This window comes from Oryx dammah, unplaced genomic scaffold (genome assembly GCF_014754425.2).
Source record: "Oryx dammah isolate SB20612 unplaced genomic scaffold, SCBI_Odam_1.1 HiC_scaffold_5, whole genome shotgun sequence".
Lineage (NCBI taxonomy): Eukaryota > Metazoa > Chordata > Mammalia > Artiodactyla > Bovidae > Oryx > Oryx dammah.
The window spans coordinates 26,542,207-26,560,595 of NW_024070189.1; the positions used below are offsets into that span (position 1 = coordinate 26,542,207).

Consider the following 18,389-nt stretch of genomic DNA (forward strand, 5'->3'; position numbering starts at 1 on the left):
CACCTGGGAATGGGCTGAGAAGCCCCATTTTAAATGTATTCAAATATTCTCTATTTCATAATAAAGTCATTTTAGTTTTGTTATTAATTTTTCATGCTTAGTGATTATGTGCTTTATAATGTCCCAGTTTTATTTTAGGTTATTTTTTATCTTTTATGGTAAAATTGCCTTATAACCAATTAGTTACATGCAAAAATATCTGTGGCAAAGATGTCTACATCAAAGATTCTTATGGCAAAAGTACCTAGAACCATTTAAAGTGTAGTAAATTTTATTTGTGAGCTCCATCCCAAGTGTCCCCTAAAGGGAAATTTGGAAAAGTCATTTGTGGTGGGCCTGTAGTGATACTGTTTCCCATAAAGATGGGTCAAAGCTTATATTCTGATTCATAAACAGGTATTTCAGCGTTTCTTGAAATATACCAAATTTCTCTGTTATGGGAAAAACATGTCAAAATAACCTGTTTAAGTTTGACAAGCCACAAGATAAGAGACTGATCTTGTGAGTTGTCTATGAGGATGAACAGCTTTTTAAAGTTTTTGTTTTTATACTTCCCTGCTGTTTCCACTGTGAATAACTTTCTAAAATTGTATTTTTAGTGTTATTCTAATAATTTCTACATGATACCTCTTTTCTTTAAATTGGTGGTTGAATTTCATTAAAATATCTTTAGATTTCAGGATCCTTAAGCACTTATACCCAATAAGAAGGAGTTATACCCCAACTTTCTGGGTTTTTTTTTTCATTTTTTTCATATTATGTTTAAATGTCAGAAATTTTGTGCCTGAAGTCTCAGATGGGATATTAATTAGTATTATTACCGAGATGTCCAACCACAGGGACTATCTCATGAAAGTCTTCTCTTAAATCTGTAAGTGGGCTTTCAGAGAAGTGAGGTATAACCTGGAGAGTTTTAAAAATCTTGAATACATATAGAAAAAAATTAAGTAAGTTTAATATAGTAAGTTTGTTCCAGGGGATTCATTAATTCCATACCTAATTTATGATTGTGGCTTATGAGTCATTTTATAATAATAGAAAATATAGTGCATGAATAGTCTTAAAGAATGTGATTTTACACATATGAGATTGTTTGGAGCTGACTGTACAAAGAAATGAACACTTGTTCTAGACGGGCATGTATACAGGAGTCCCTTAAATAATGTGTCAACTTCAGAAAGAAGGAAGTATGAGTATCTTATTGTTCACATGCAGTCAAGAAGAACATATTTTGGGAAAGTTATGTACCCTATTCTTGAGCCATATCATTATAACTTGTTAGGCATATACCTAACGAGTTTGGGACTTCATTAGAGATATTTCAGGTCATATTGCACTATGGGGCTTAATTAAAATATGTTCATCAGCTAGTATTCAGATTTTATCAGCATTCAGCACCCAGTTTTATATTTTTCCACTTAATAAGCTCAAATGACCTTGGATACTATGTTAAAGAGAATAAATAATAAATTCATTTTGAGACATAAAGAAAATCTTAATGAGATTGGAAATTCAAGTATATATGAGCTGTTCCTACTTCCACCTGGAAACAATAAATTGAAAATAATGTCAATAATGGCAGAAGAATACAGATAAAATACTTTATCATAAATGTATTAATATGAAGAAATAAAGCATGTTGATTTCATGCAAATTCAGAGAGGGACTCTATAACCATGGCTTCTAATGAGGCTCCCCAAGAAGACAACTATAATTTGTGGTGACTGGAGTTCTCAGGAGTTAGAAAGCCCTGCCTGCCATTTCCACCAGAGTTGAGCTTGTCCTTCTTACACAAATAAAATGTTGACAATGTTACTGACTATATATTTGAATGGGAATAATTTGTCTCCTTGTTACCCATGTGATATGTACAGTGTATACAAAAGATTTTTTTTTTTAATGTTGCACTTTAGAGCAGTCCACTTTCTGTGTCAGTGGCTCTTAATCTTGTAATCTGCAGGCAGTTCTCTTCCTGCATCACCTACCCATTCCCTTCCAATCACTTCAGGGCAACATGCTGACCCAGGCGGTTTTTCAGCTATTGATGTTGATGTTACATTTTCCCAAAGCAATTTCCAGCATTTACCTCATCCTGATTCCTAAGAGGCCATGCCCCTTTCTACTTTCTTTTGTAAGGACAGGAGAAAAAAATACATCTAGGTTTTCTTTGCATTGTTGCTGTTTTAGCCTAAAAAGCAATCATGATAAAACATGCACATACTCAGTTAAGACCAAAAAGTCTAGAATTAAGGCTTTACATGATCTCATAAAACAAAATGATGTACAGGACTCTATGGATGATTTAAAAATTGTGGGAATGGCAAAGTCTTATATCAACATAAAATGCACAGTGCCTTCAGCAAGCATGGTACATAAAAATATTCTGTTTTCTGTCAACCTTCCTACTTTTCATGGGCCTCTAAATATTGACGATATGAAATGTCATTTGCCATTGAGTCATACCGTATGCTGTGGATGTTTTTATTTTCAGAATTCTCATGATTTTCATTTATTTGTTACAGAACAAGGAGATTTCTATAAATATACATATTGACACACATATTTGTATATAGATGTTTTATGCTTATAAATGTCAGTGTCTAATATATGTAATGGTTATACAAAAACACAAATGCCTTTGATAAGATTATATTCAGTAAAGTAGTTGTCAAAAATATATATTCAACAGCTCTTTCAAGTCAACAACCAACCAAATTCTACTGAAGTACATGCCAGTTCATTAAATCTTTACCTTTATAAAAAGATGCAGGTTTCTACATAGGCTGACCTTTCATTGTGCTTTCAAAAAGCACTAGATAAAAAACTATTTCAATTCTTACTTAAAAGTTATGTTATTGTTTTCTAAATTACATGCATATAATTTACTGGTCATTTTCTTTGTTTTCTACTTTATTTGGGCTTTGGCACTGCTATAATTAAAGTATTTAAAAAACACTTATTGGATATCATCATGCTATTTGATCAAAGACTAGTTTAAGTCTCCATTAATCTATTAAAAATTACTCCATCAATTACAGGGTAATTCAATTAGTCACTACCCTGAGTGGTTCATGGAGTAAGTCAAAGTTCCCATCCTAACCAAAATCAGGCTTGAGAGGTAAATAAAGAAGATATGTTTATTGTACTTTTCAGTGTGGTCTTATTTTTTAGGAACTCAGCATAAAGTCACTTAAATAATCCAATGAGAAAAATACGATTATTTTCATTAATAATTTTCAAAGTTTTACATTTCTCTTCAGAAATGTTTTAATCTTTCTGACATAGGTTTTGGAGAAATTGGGACATAGATTACCTATTAATTTGATGTCAGTTTTAGTTACTTGTAACTATAATTGTTTGAGAATAATTTTTCAAAAGAATTCAAAACAAAATTTATATAGAATATTACAAAATTCTCATCAAAAATACAGAAAATTAAGTTATTTTTATTTATATATCATTAAGTAAATTAACATAAGGGTATTAGATTCAGCCCTTATAATATTATTTTATTACCTCTGAATATTTATAATGTTGGTTGTTTCATCTTTTTTATTGAAATATAATTGATTTACAATGTTTCAGGTGTACAGCAAGATGATTCAAATGTACATCTTTTTTCAGATTGTTTTCCATTATAGGTTATTACAAGAGATTGAATATAGTTCTCTATGCTATACAGTAGGTCCCTGTTGGTTATCTATTTATATATACTATAATAGTATATATATGTTAATCCCAAATGTATCCCTCCCCCACCATTTTACCTTTGGGAACATTGGTTTGTTTTCTGTCTAAGTCTGTTTCTGTTTTATAAATAAGTCATTTGTATCATTTTTTTAGATCCCACATATAAGTGATATCATATGATATTTGTCTTTGACTTACATAGTATGATAATCTCTAGATCCATCCATGTTGCTGCAAATGGCATTGTTTCATTCCTTGCTATGGCTAAGTAATATGTCGTAATATAATAATATGTACCACATCTTTATCCATTCTTCTACTGATGGACATTTAGGTTGCTTCCTTATATTGGCTATTGTAAATAGTGCTGCTATGAGCATGAAGTTGTTTCTGTCTTTTCAAATTAGAGTTTCCTCCAAATATATTCTCAAGAATGGGATTGGTGGATCATATGGTAGCTCTATTTTTTGTTTTTTGAGGAACCTCCATATTGTTCTCTATAGTGGTTGTACCAATTTACATTCCTACCAACAATGTAGGATGGTTCCTTTTTCTCTACACTCTTCCCAGCAATTATTATTTTTTAATTTAATTTAATTTTATTTTTTGTTTGTTTTTGTTTTTTTTAATATAAATTTATTTATTTTAATTGGAGGCTAATTACTTTAAAATATTGTATTGGTTTTGCCATACATCAACATGAATCTGCCACAGGTTTACACGTGTTCCCCATCCTGAAACCCTCTCCCACCTCCCTCCCTGTACCATCCCTCTGGATCATCCCAGTGCACCAGCCCCAGGCATCCTGTATCCTGCATCGAACCTGGACTGGCGATTAGTTTCTTATTCAATGCCATTCTCCCAAATCATCCCACCCTCTCCCTCTCTCAGACTCCAAAAGACTGTTCTATCCATCTGTGTCTCTTTTGCTGTCTCTTATACAGGGTTATCGTTACCATCTTTCTAAATTCCATATATACCAGCAATTATTATTTAAAGACTTTTTGATGATAGCCATGAGGGACACCTGGGTTCATGAGGGATGAACTGGGTTGGCATCCCCTGGAGGAGGGCATGATAACCCACTCTTGCCTGGAGAACCCCATGGATAGAGAAGCTTGGTGGGCTACAGTCCATGGGGTTGCAAAGAGTTGGACAGGACTGAGTGACTAAGCACAGCACATTTTAAAACAGAGTGAAGTGATACTTCATTGTAGTTTTGATTTGGCATTTCTCTAATAATTAGTGATGTTGAGCACCTTTAATGTGTTTTTTTGGCCATATGCATGTCTTCTTTGGAGAAATGTCTATTTAAATCTTCTGCCCATTTTTTGATTTAGTGGGTTATTTTATATTGAGCTGCATGAGTTGTTTATATATTTTGGAGATTGATTCCTCAATGGTTGCCTCATTTGCAAATATTTTTTCCAGTTCTGTGAGTTGTCTTTTTGTTTATGATTTCCTTTGCTGACAAAAGCTTTTAAGTTTAATTAGGTCGCATTTATTTTTGTTTTTATTTTCGTTAGTCTAGGAAATGGATCAAAGATTTTCTTGTGGTTTATATCAGAGTGTTCTGCCTAGCATCCAGGCTTACATTTAGGTTTTCAATCCATTTTGAGTTGATTTTGTGTGTGTTGTTAGGGAGTGTTCTAATTCCATTCTCTTACATGTAGACGCCCCGTTTTCCCAATTCCATTTATTGAAGAGTCCATGTCTTCTCCATGGTATGTTCTTGCCTCTTTTGTTTTAGATTGATTGACTATAGGTGTGAGAGTTAATTTGTGGACCTTCTGTCCTGTTCCATTGATCTATATTGCTGTTTTTGTTCTAGTACTGTACTATTTTGGTGAATATAGCTTTATAGTCTGAAGTCAGGGAACCTAACTCCTCCAGCTCCATTTTTCTTTCCTAGGATTGCTTTGACTATATGGGGTCTTCTGTTTTTCCATACAAATTTACAATTTTTTTTGTTCTAGTTCTGTGGGAAATGCCCTTGGTAATTTGATAGGAATTGCATTGAATATATAGATTGCCTTGGGTAGTGTAGTCATTTTGACTGTATTGATTCTTCCAGCCAAGAACATGGTATATCATTCCATCTGTTTGTGGAATTAATTTTTTTTATCAGTAGCTTATAGTTTTCATAGTATAGATCTTCTGCCTCTTGTAGGTACCTCTATTCCTAAGTATTCTATTCTTTTTGATGCAATGATAAATGGAATCTTTTCCTTAAATTTCTTTTTCTGATTTTTTATTATTATTGTATAGAATTGCAGCAGATTTCTATGTGTTAAGCTTGTATCCTGCAACTTCATTGAATTCACTGATGAGCTCTAATAGTTTTTTGATAACATCTTTAGGATTTTCTCTGTGTAGTAACATGTCATCTGCAAACAGTGAGACCATTTCCTTATTATAACATAATCTTAGTATTTAAAGAGAGATGTACAATATTTCATAAATTATCTTATTCTTAGTTAACCATTTCACCCATAAATGTGAATTGTAGTTACTTAATATTTTCTTTACTTTAAGAAAAATGAAATTATTATCTTTTTGTACATCCTGAGAAGGTGACCAAAATGTGCTATGATAAAAAGTTGCTGGGAACCTAGTTTCCCTGTTTCCATATTTATATTTCTAACAGGTACTCAGAGTGATATTAGATTCTTCCCCCAGATTTACTTATTGTTTTACTGTTAACCAAGTTTTATATACCATTATTTTGCACACATATTAACTCATCTAATCCTCATAATATCTGTAAAATACTAATAACAGGGCTGTTCTCATTTTTTCACATGAAGACACTGAACTGTATAGAGGTAAAGTAGCTTGCCAAAGACATATAACTAGTAAGGGTAGTGGCTGTTCGTGAACCCAGGCCATTCAGTTCTGCTAGAATAAACTGGTTCTCACAATCACATTCCTGAAGACTGGAGCAGATTTTCAGCTAGTTGCACCCCCAGTAAAAATTGTTACTTCAGCTATAACGATATTTCCTTGACCAGTAATGTTGTGTAGAGAACCATGAGAAAAGCAGCTAACATTTCCTGCTGTGATGCTCTGCAACATCCTTTGCCATGGATTGATTCTGTCCATTGAACATACTTAGGAAGCAGTTCCAGCTCAATCCAGCAAAACTTTATTAAGAGACCATTACATGTTAGGCACTTTTAATACAGATCTGGATATGAGGTGCAGTGCCAGCCTACCCATGTGCCAGCTTAGTCCCCTAAATAACCTGTTATATCTCAGCCAAGCCTTGGGAGGTGAGGATCTAAAATAGCAGAAGCATGTTTGGAGTACAACTTTAGCTCAAAAACTCTGTGAGAGGGCAGAGTGGTCCTGGGCCAGGGATAGGCATAGGTCCAAAATAGAGGGCTTTTCTGGAATCACCCTGCATACTGAACACAAGAGTGATATATCCTTGCAATGTCTTGGAGTGAAATATGTATATCCCTGTTGCAGCAACCTCATGTGAAGTGTGGGATGCTGATTATTTTTATGTGGAAAGAAGGTTTGCTTAGGCCTGGTATTCTAAGTTTATAATGTAACAAATTTTAGGACAAAATCCAGCTTGAAACAGATTGCTGACTATTTAAATCGAGGAGTTGGAACAAAAAAGAAAAACATTTCTTGATCAGAAAAAAAAAAAAAAAAAGCTGAGAAGGGGAGCAGTTAGACTGGGAGAAAAACAGATCTGTTAGAAAGAGCCAAGACACACAACTTAAGGAGAAAACATCTCCACCCAGCAGGAAACCGTGACTTTAAGAAATACCACTGCAAAAGATGCTACAAGATTCCTCACTACATCATCTTAGCTCAGTACTTACATTTAAGCACTGAAGAAGCCACTGGAGGTGTTTGTATTTTTGTGACGGTTTGAGTTCTTGTGTGTTTACAACCTTGATGACAACACAGTGACTCAGAGTACTGTAAGATCTTTCTTTCTTTTTTTTTTTTCCATTTATTGTCAGCAACATTAAGAGCACTTTGAAGACCAGCCACTATGCCTAGATGTTTCTGCACAATTAGATTTGGATTTAGGATTGCAATAGCAATCCATTCAGACAGCTAAAGAACAGAGAGGAAATGAAAGTTTAAAGACAGGGCTCTCCTAATATTGTAAAGCCTGAATTGTTGTTTGTTTGAAGCTTAGAGTGCCTTTATGCTTGATGAGTGTGGCAAGAAAGCTTTGAGACTCTTCAGAAATTTCTGAAAAAGAGAATGCAATGAGATTATTGCATGAGAGTCCATGCATGTGGTAGAACTTCAACTCAGAAAGACATGTTTGAATCTGGGGTCCTCCCTTTACTGACCACTGATCTTTGGGTCACATGTCATGTTAGCTCCATAGACATCTGTTCTCGCTAAAGTGGAGATGATACCCTGCCATACAAGAGTGTTCAGAGGAGTCACTGAAGACATACCACAAAGCATTTATCATAGCGGCAGCAACAGTTCTCCTTCCCAGGATACCATAATTTTGCCATCCTTCTTTGCTGCAGGACACACAAGATGTTTTAGGTGACATAATATATTATTTGGAAAACAGCAACAACAAATATTTTATATTTTTTATAAACTTTCTAGAATATTTTAAGGCAGCATTAGGTGGTTTTCTGTCTTAATCCATTGTGCAATTTGAGCCTGATGTCATTGATGAATGTTCCAAAAAGTGGGCAAAAAGCCCATGTGAATTTTTAGAAATATATTCCTATACCAGGAAACACTGGGAACTTTTTCATATCCTTCTTGGTAAGCATCTATATCACTAAATATGGTCTATTCAGTGCATTCTCCTTAGTCCCCTTTTCTTAGGCATGGCCTCTGTCTGACCCATGACTGTCTATTTGTGGCTCCGTACATCTCTCAGAATGGAGAAACTGAAATAGAAACAGGAGGTCAGAGTGGTTGAAAGCCACTGAGGTCACACGTGGAATGATGACAGTTGAAGAAGATAAGATCAAGGATGTACCAGGGTACTTAGTCATAGGAAGCAGGAAGAAGTAGTAGGCTATTGTAGGAATACAGGAAGCTGTAGATCAAAGAACATTAAGACAACAAATGGTAAAGGTCTTATAAGAATTGTCCACATGGAAAACAAAGTTTCCTATAATTTTTAGGTTAATTAGCATCATAAGACATAAGAAAAGATGCATGAAATAGAGAACAAAAAGGGGAAAACTACTTAATGTTATGTAGTCTTCTTTGATGAAAATCACCCCTGTCTTTTGCATTTCAGTGTTGCATTTGAAGAATTTAATGTTTACTAAGTCACAATGAGTCTTAAGCCCTTTAATAAATATCTTGCAACAGTGAGCACATTATGAGTACAGATCCCACATGCCATTGATGCATCTTAATTCTCCCTCATTTTAAAAGAACACTTGACTCCCTCAACAGTTTTAGGATTGTAACTGTCTAAAATATGGTTTTCAGTGGACAGTGATTACTATTTGTTGTCGTTCAGTTACTAAGTCGTGTCCAACTCTTTACAACCCCGTGAGCTGTAGCAATCCAGGCTCTTCTGTCCTCCCCTATCTCCTGGAGTTTGATCAGATTCACATCTATTGAGTCAGTGATGCCATCCAACCATCTCATACTCTGCCACCCTCTTCTCCTTTTGCCTTCAGTCTTCCCCAGCATCACAGTCTTTTCCAGTGAGTCAGCTCTTCCCGGCTCTTCCCATCAGGTGGCCAAAGTATTAGAGCTTCAGCGTTAGCAACAGTCCTTCCCATGAATATTCAGGATTGATTTCCCTTAGGATTTACTGGTTTGATCCCCTTACAAGTCCGAGGGACTCTCAAAGAGTCTTCTCTAGCACCACAATTCAAAAACACCGGTTCTCTAGCATTTAGCCTTCTTTATGGACCAGCTCTCACATTCATACATGACTACTGGAAAAACCATTAGCTTTGACAATATGGGCCTTTGTCTGTGACTTCTCTGCTTTTTAATATGCTGTCTAGGTTTGTCATAGACTTCCTTCCAAGGAGCAAATGTCTTTTAACTTCATGTCTGCAGTCACCATCTGTAGTGGTTTTGGCGTCCAAGAAAGTAAAATCTGTCACTGCTTCTATTTTTTCCCCTTCTATTTGCCATGAAGTGATAGGACTGGATGCCATGATCTTAAGTTTTTTTGAATATTGACTTTTAAGCCAGCTTTTTCACTCTCCTCTTTTCACCCTCACCAAGAGACGCTTTAGCTCCTCTTTGCTTTCTACCATTAGAGTGATATCATCTGCATTATGAGGATGCTGATATTTCTCCTGGTAATCTTGATTCCAGCTTGTGATTTATGCAGCCTGGCATTTCACATGATTGCTATTATTCAGGTATTTATTACTGAACCAATTAAAATTTATGGAAATTGATTTTTTTTAAGTTTAATTATAAAACATCAAATATTTTGTGATGTGATCACAACTACAATTTTATTTTTATTATTACTGAAGTGACCAACTAAAATTTTATCTTTATTATTACTGAAGTGTCCAGTAAAGTCAGAAAATTGAATTATAAGCACAAACTCCGGAAGAAAATGATCAGTCTCAAGAAGGTCAGCCTTGCCAGTTCTGTACTATCTCAGTTACACAAAAACCACATGCTAGATGAATCAACTTAATATAAAATTAAATGGTAGAATGAAATGACTGCTCAGAGTAGTTGTTCAAATTTTAAACTAGTTTTACCCACTGGCATAATCAAAATTACAAGCCAATAATAAACTCAGTCATCTATTTCAAAATACAAATAATCAAGTGGATTTTTGGCTTTAGCCTTTATATTTCTTAATCTCCTTAGTTCAAAAGAATTACAAATTTATGATAGACTCTATTGTGGCATTTAAATGATGTCTTTTCTTTTTTGTAGGTGGATCTTCTAGTCCCTACCAAAGTGACTGGCATTATCACACAAGGAGCTAAAGATTTTGGTCATGTGCAGTTTGTAGGCTCCTACAAACTAGCTTACAGCAATGATGGAGAACACTGGACCGTATACCAGGATGAAAAACAAAGAAAAGATAAGGTAAGTCATTCTGGTGATTTATGACATGCAGAAGTAGAGGAGCAAATTGTTTAACATTTTTAATTTCCTTATTTTGATAATTAGGGATTGTAGAATTATAATTAGAAGCAAACAGATTTGATTACTAATTCATTGTTTCTCATTCAGTTTCTTTGATTGTGTTTTAATTTGTAGATTTAATTTTTGAGCCATAAAATGTTTTAATATTAAAATAATCAACATATATTTGTATACCTAAACTGCACCATAAAATCTCTAATTATTTTTCCAAGAAAGTTCTTAGTGTGTTGAACATCTTTTCTTAGTTAGCTTTTGATGGCCTGAATGTCTTTGGGACCTTGGAGAATGAAAGTGCTCAAGGAAACTATCAATAGTTAATTGGATCGAATGTTAAAACATGGCCTTACATTAATGAAATTGAATTTGTTGCTTAGAGTTTTTGTGCAAGAAATATAGCTTTCTGAACACATCAGTAGAAATGAAATATCTTAGTTCAGTGATGTGGGAGGAAATATAATATACTTTCATTCAAATTCATCATTTCTGGGTTAATAATGATTTTTTCCATTTTCTGTAACACCTTTATTTCCTTACTGTTGTTTGTTATTAACCAATAGAAAGGTTGGGAATATCTTTCTCTCTTCAAATATCCAAGGTAGAAGATTTAATTTTCCCAGAAATACTAAGACCAGAGTGGCTATTTCAATAGGTCTACAAAGTCTGAATTTAATTAACAGGAAATTCATTTTAGGGGAGATGTGTTTTTAGTTTTAGATTACAAAAACCATAATTACTTACCTTTTAATATCTCAGAACATGCCCATTTAGCATCTCAGGATGGACACATTCACTTAACATCTCAGAAAACACACATATTTTGAGCTTTAACATCTCAGAAATTGGTGTATCTCAATATCACAATTTAATTGGAAGCTTACTATTTTCTAGAAGAATATAAAAAATGGCATGTTTTATAATCAGAGGCATCTTCAATTGAATGAATATTGAATATTTTGTAAAATGTCTTCAAATTTTTTATGTGTAGACAAATATCTGCTATAATTTATAGCAAATAACTCTTTCAATTCCTGTTTTCACCTTTTACAGTAGGCATTTTTATGTGTAGAGAGTGAAAATATATTCTGTAAGGTGTAATTTTTCATAAATTATACAGTTCTTAAAATTATTTTTAAGGTAAGTATTCTCATCTATAATTCATGCAGTATTCACTGAAAAGCATATATCTGTAATATTAAAATCCTTATGTAGTCCAATTTAGGGAAGAGGTGTAAACTATTGTGCTCATGAAGTACTTCATTATCTCCATTTATATTAAGCATATGATTTAACTATTTGTGAATAATTTTTAAATTTCATTAATTGATATATTGGACATATGTGTATTAATTCATTTTATTTCATTATCTCAGTCTAAAATGTACATAAAATTTTGATGTCAAGTTGGCCAAGTAATTTGATAGTGTTGTTCTGGTTTCCTATATTCTTACTGATTTTCTATCTACTTGTACTATTAGTAACAGAGACAGTAATGTGAAAATCTCCAACCCTAATTGTTGATTTCTCTATTTCTCCTGGCAGTTATATTGGTATTTACTTCATGTATTTTGAAAGTCTGTTAAGAAATATGTGAATCATTAGGGTTGTAATGTGTTTTTGATCAAATAACTTTTATCATTAGAACAGGACCTTCTTAATTCCCCATGGTATTTCTGCTTTGAAACGTACTTTGCTTCTATCCATAGAGGTACTCTAGCTTCCTTTTGATTAGTAGTGCATTGGTATATGTTTTTCTCCATCTTTTTGCTATTAACTATTTCTGCTTTGTATTTTAAATGTATTTTTTCTATCCAGCATAAGATTTTTTCCTTTTTTCCAATTCAACTATCTCTGCTTTTCAATGGAGCATTTAGACCATTTGTGTTTGATATGAGTATTGAAGTGATTGGGTTTAAATCTCATCTTGTTATTTATTTCCTATGTATCTCATCTTTTCTTTCATTTTTTTTTCCCTGTTTTCAGCCTTCTTTTGAATTAGTTGAATTTTTTTAGTGATTCCATTGTGTTTCATTTGTTGACTTATTTGCCATAACTTTTTTTATATTTTAGTGATTGTTTTAGTTTGTAATATAAATATGACAGCTGGCTAAACTCAGCCAATATAACTAGTAGTTTTAAAATTAGATTTAGCTGTTCTGTTTTTAATATTATAGATTGGTACATTGAAGAAAAACCTTAATAAGTTCACTATTTATTACCAAAGAAAGCAACTAGCACCAGTAAACCAATAACATAAGAATGCTGCAGTTACTCTCATAATAAAAAAATACCTTATGTATAAGAAGGACATATACGGCATAAACATCTCCATTCCTACAGAGAAGGGAATTGTATAAAATAAGTGAGAAAATGGATTGCATGTGTTCTTTTAGCACTTGGAAATACAAGCATCTTACACACACACACTAATCAAAGTATGTTTTTATATTTATATGTATGTGTGTGTGTGTATATATATATATATATATGTATATATATATATATCTCCAAGTAGTTGTGTTTTGTGTTGGTATTACTATTAATACTAGGAAATTAAGTGTGAAAGTGAAGTTGCTCAGTCGTGTTTGACTCTTTGCAACTCCATGGACTGTAGCCTATCAGGCTCCTCCATCCATGGCATTTTCCAAGCAAGAGTGCTGGAGTGGATTGCCACTTCAGTTTCATATATTTATAGAAGTGTTCTTTTTCTTCTTTCAAGAGGTCCTACACAACTCAGCAATTAACTTTTCTGAAGTTGAATAAACCATCTTCTCTTGATTCTTATTATTTATATCTTGTTTTCTGTGGTTACTTGCCATAAGAGGAAAAGGTCTTCAATAAATTCATTTCTTACAAGTATAAAGTCAACCACAAGCTTTCATTCAAATAAATATAATAAATGAATGTGTCACGGCAAAACGTATGCCTGTGAAATGTTTTATATATGCACATTTCAAAGGAAATATTCGCGAAAGTTACCTATCTTGTTTTCTGTTTTTACCCAACACTTCCTCTAATCAATTTTGGGGGCTATGGATGTGGAAGTCTAATGTAGATCTAGAAACAGGATTAATGTCATGAAAACAATGACAAGGAAAAATTATGTATATGTATAGAAAGAAAGTGAAGTCACTCAGTCGTATCCGACTCTTTGCAACCCCATGGACTGCAGCCTACCAGGCTCCTCCGTCCATGGGATTTTCCAGGCAGGAGTACTGGAGTGGGCTTCCCTGGTGGCCCAGCCAGTAAAGAATCCACCTACAATGCGAGTAGACCTGGGTTCAATCCCTGGGTTGGGGAGATACCCTGGAGAAGAGAAAGGCTACCCACTCCAGTATTCTTGCCTGGAGAATTCCATGGAGAGTCCATGGGGTCACAAAGATTTGGACATGACTGAGTGACTTTCAGTTCAATCAATTCGATGTATATGTATCAGTTCAGTTCAGTTCAGTCACTCGGTCGTGTCCAACTCTTTGCGACCCCGTGAATCGCAGCACACCAGGCTTCCCTGTCCATCACCAACTCCCGGAGTTCACTCAAACTCTTGTCTATCAGGTCGGTGATGCCATCCAGCCATCTAATCCTCTGTCATCCCCTTTTCCTTCTGCCCCCAATCCCTCCCAGCATCAGAGTCTTTTCCAATGTATAGGAGTATCTAAATATATGCATGAATGTGCGTGTGTCTATGTGTGTACATATACAACAAAAGTTACTTGCAAGAATAGACATGCCTTGTTCTCGTCATTAAAATGTCACTTTCTCATTTACCTTCTCTGAGCTTTCTTAAGAATTGACTTTAGTATTCTATTTTTGAACAAAATTCTACATGAAATCTTTTGCTATGGATCATGTGATAATATTTCTCTCAGTACAATCCCTACATTCTTATCAATATTTTTTCTTTCTAGTCTACAATATTTTCTAACATTTAATTTTGTATTTCTTTCCAACATGGATTCAGATTCTTTCATTTAAAAGTCAAATGTTCCTTTGCTCTCATGAAAGTGACATTTGTTTTTGTACTCTTGGAGCTGTTTTACTGCAAATTTTAGCAGGAAAATTGCAAAATTTGACAGACACTTTCTGTATTTAATTTTTAAGGTTAGAAGCCAAAATAATAATAAATTTCAGGAAGAGTACTTCTATGGAAAAAGTAGAAATGAAAATTGGTTTTCTCAACCAATATATTAGTCATAATATGGTTTTTAAGTAAACCTGAATTTACACCATGGGAGCTTTCTTCTTTGGGAGAAGAAAAAAATGCTCGTAATAGTCTATTTTGTCTCTCCCCTGAAAAATCCCCTTATTTTTAAAAAAAAAAAAAAAACATAAGTTAAAAAACTGCAACTTCATTCTGGGTTTTCTGTAAAAGAAAATCCTAAACCCTGCTTTTTTTGGTTCTTAAAAAGATGAATTCCGCATAGTCATCAAGAACTATTCCGCAACTTGGCAAACTTTCTAATTCAGTAGTTACCAAAATTTTCTGATTATAACCCTCATGGGGGAGCTAGTTAAGAAACACAGTTTTCTGGGCTCTGCCTCATACTCTGCAGGGAGGCTCTGGGAATTTAAATGTTTACAAAAGCCTAAGCTAATTTAAATAATAAGCAAAGATGACTCTAATCAATACCAAAACTCAAATTAAGCTTTCTGAACTAAATGCAGTTTTGTATTTTTCTAATGAGAATGGAACTTATTCCTTAGGGCTTTGTTTGGCCTCTAATTTGTCAGTAGAAATCAATATGAATTGGTGCTTCCAAAAGCAGGTTTAGATTTTGATATGTTTACCCGTTCTCTTATGAACACCAGAAAGTAACAGGTACTAGTTTTAAACAAATTTTAAATTTAAATAGATTTAAGTAGTTAGGAATACAGATTTTCTGGGAAAGCATCTAGAAGAATGTGAAATACGTGTTCTGCAGTTATTGTCTCCTCCATGCCATATGTAAGGTGGCAGGGGCAGGGGGTGGGTGTCTGAATATGACATAGTGGCTCAAAGAACTCTCAGCCTAATAAGGAACTCAGGAAAGATGGAAAAACTTTGATTCATTCAGCTTATTTTAAAGAATCAAAATATCCTCTACCCAGTGTATTATTTGATAAAACAACTCTAGGAAAGAAGTAGCACAGATGTCCATTTCAAAAAGTTTGTGATTCTCCAATAGAAACAAAAATTCCTTGTCCTTCCCTCTTGCCTTTCTTTTCTCAACTCAGTGTGAAAAAAGAGAAGCAATAGCATAACAGTCCTTATTAATACAGCCTGCAAATCTGTATCGGAGAGTATATTCAAATCCAAGAGTAATTACAAATGCCGCAGGGCATGCTCTCTTTCCTGCTGATGCTAGCACTCCCAGGTAGCTGAAATTAAATTTGAATACTTAAAGCCTTGAAAGTCCAGCTCATCAGTGAAGCAAACTGAAGAAGACATCATTCCAGCAGTCAATACCCATGCTGTTCCTTTGAAATTTGATTTGGACCAGAAATTTAGAACCTGAAGAATGCCTAAGTGCAACCAAAAGTGGAGTCCAGCTGCTTGCCACTCAAAAAAAAAAAAAAAAAAAAAACAATAAAGAGGCAGAACTGATGGAAAGGAAAGTTTGCTTTATGCTGGTCCAAAGGCCAACTCCTGCCCTGACAATCAGAGGTCAATGGCACCCCACTCCAGTATTCTTGCCTGGAAAATCCCACGGACGGAGGAGCCTGGTAGGCTGCAGTCCCTGGGGTCACGAAGAGTCAGACACAACTGAGCGACTTCTCTTTTACTTTTCACTTTCATGCATTGGAGAAGGAGATGGCAACCCACTCCAGTGTTCTTGCCTGAAGAATTCCAGGGACAGGGGAGCCTGGTGGGCTGCTGTTATGGGGTCACACAGAGTCAGACACGACTGAAGTGACTTAGCAGCGGCAGCAGCTTAGCAGAGGAAGAAGGCTACATGTAGAAACAATAGTCAACTCTTGACAGTTGACTTGAAATTGGTCATTGGTGACCTGACCAGCATCATCTTGATTATTTCAGGTACAGTTAATTTTCAGTTCTGTGTTTGGTTTGTTCTCATTTCCTTAAGGCCAGTTCTTGGAATTGTGGCAGCTTATGTCATGGCTAGTGCGAGTTTCAGCATCTAAAAGACAACTCATAAGGTACAGCTCAATATTATCTATAGCCCTTGAGGAGGAACTGAAGGGCTATACTTAATGACAACGTTATTAGTATTTGGTCTCTTTTGACTGTTTTCCTTTGTTCCTGTATTGTCTCACTTCTGATTAAACTTAGTCTGGGCTAAAGTTTTTCCACAGAAAAAAAGCAGGCAGAGAACATGAAGAGTAAGGAAAAGAAGGTCCTGCTTCATTTCACTAGGAAGTAAATAAAAGGAATCCTCAGGAGCAGTCAATGAGGAGGATGCTAGCAGGATAAAATGAAAGGGGTGAATTAGTCTTTCAAGGAAGACCAGCTACATGTTTTGGAATAGCAAGATCAAGGGCAATCTCTCCATCTTGCATGGACTCCCTTCATCTCATTCATTCAGAGTCCTCTTGCTGTATTCAAATAAGGCAGGAAGGAAAAGAAAAGCTGATTTCCAAGGATTAATTGACTTCACACAAAACACTTGAATTTAAAACTAGCAAGTGACTTGTGCCCCTATTTGCTAGAGATTCGTGATATAGACACAGTAGTGTACTTACTCGGGGATCTGGTGAGTGACTTAATTGGAAGTTAAAGAGACAAGGATATAGTTTCAGCATTGTCTGAATTTAAGTACAGTGTTATTTAAATAAACACCATCTGGTATCAGCTGTTATTTACAATTTTATCTGCTTTCTTCCCTTGTTGTAATTCAATATTGTGGGACCCGACTACTATATAGTTGGTGTAAAGAATACAAAATTGCCTATGTTCACATAAATGGAAGTGTTATAGGATTTTGAAACTTAGGACACCACCTGAGAATATTCATATTCTGGCAGAATATAAAGTTCAATGATGAGCTGACACTTTTAAATTTTGAATAGTATTAAATATCTCTGCCCAGGAGTAGATGTAGATCAGTTCAGTTCAGTCACTCAGTCATATCCTACTCTTTGCGACTGCACAAATCACAGCACGCCAGGCCTCCCTGTCCATCACCAACTCCTGGAGTTTACCCAAATTCCATCGAGTCAGTGATGCCATCCAGCCATCTCATCCTCTGTCGTCCCCTTCTCCCTCTGCCCCCCAATCCCTCCCAGCATCAGGGTCTTTTCCAATGAGTCAACTCTTCGCATCAGGTGGCCAAAGTATTGGAGTTTCAGCCTCAGCATCAGTCCTTCCAATGAACACCCAGGACTGGTCTCCTTTAGGATGGACTAGTTAGATCTCCTTGCAGTCCAAGGGACTCTCAAGAGTCTTCTCCAACACCACAGTTCAAAAGCATCAATTCTTCAGCGCTCAGCTTTCTTCACAGTCCAATTCTCACATCCATACATGATCACTGGAAAAACCATAGCCTTGACTAGCCAGATTTTGTTGGCAAAGTAATGTCTCTGGTTTTTAATATGCTGTCTCGGTTGGTCATAACTTTCCTTCCAAGGAGTAAATGTCATTTTATTTCATGGCTGCAATCACCATCTGC

The 18,389-nt window shown here is 34.9% G+C and overlaps 1 protein-coding gene across 2 annotated transcripts in view; it reads left to right on the plus strand.

The window, feature by feature from the left end:
* EDIL3 (EGF like repeats and discoidin domains 3) overlaps window positions 1-18,389 on the plus strand; it is a 467,856-nt gene that overhangs the window by 403,964 nt on the left and 45,503 nt on the right. For both annotated transcript variants that reach the window (XM_040239416.1, XM_040239417.1), the window contains one exon: window positions 10,570-10,725. In XM_040239416.1, coding sequence (XP_040095350.1) covers window positions 10,570-10,725 — 156 coding nt within the window. The remainder of the gene's footprint in view (window positions 1-10,569; window positions 10,726-18,389) is intronic.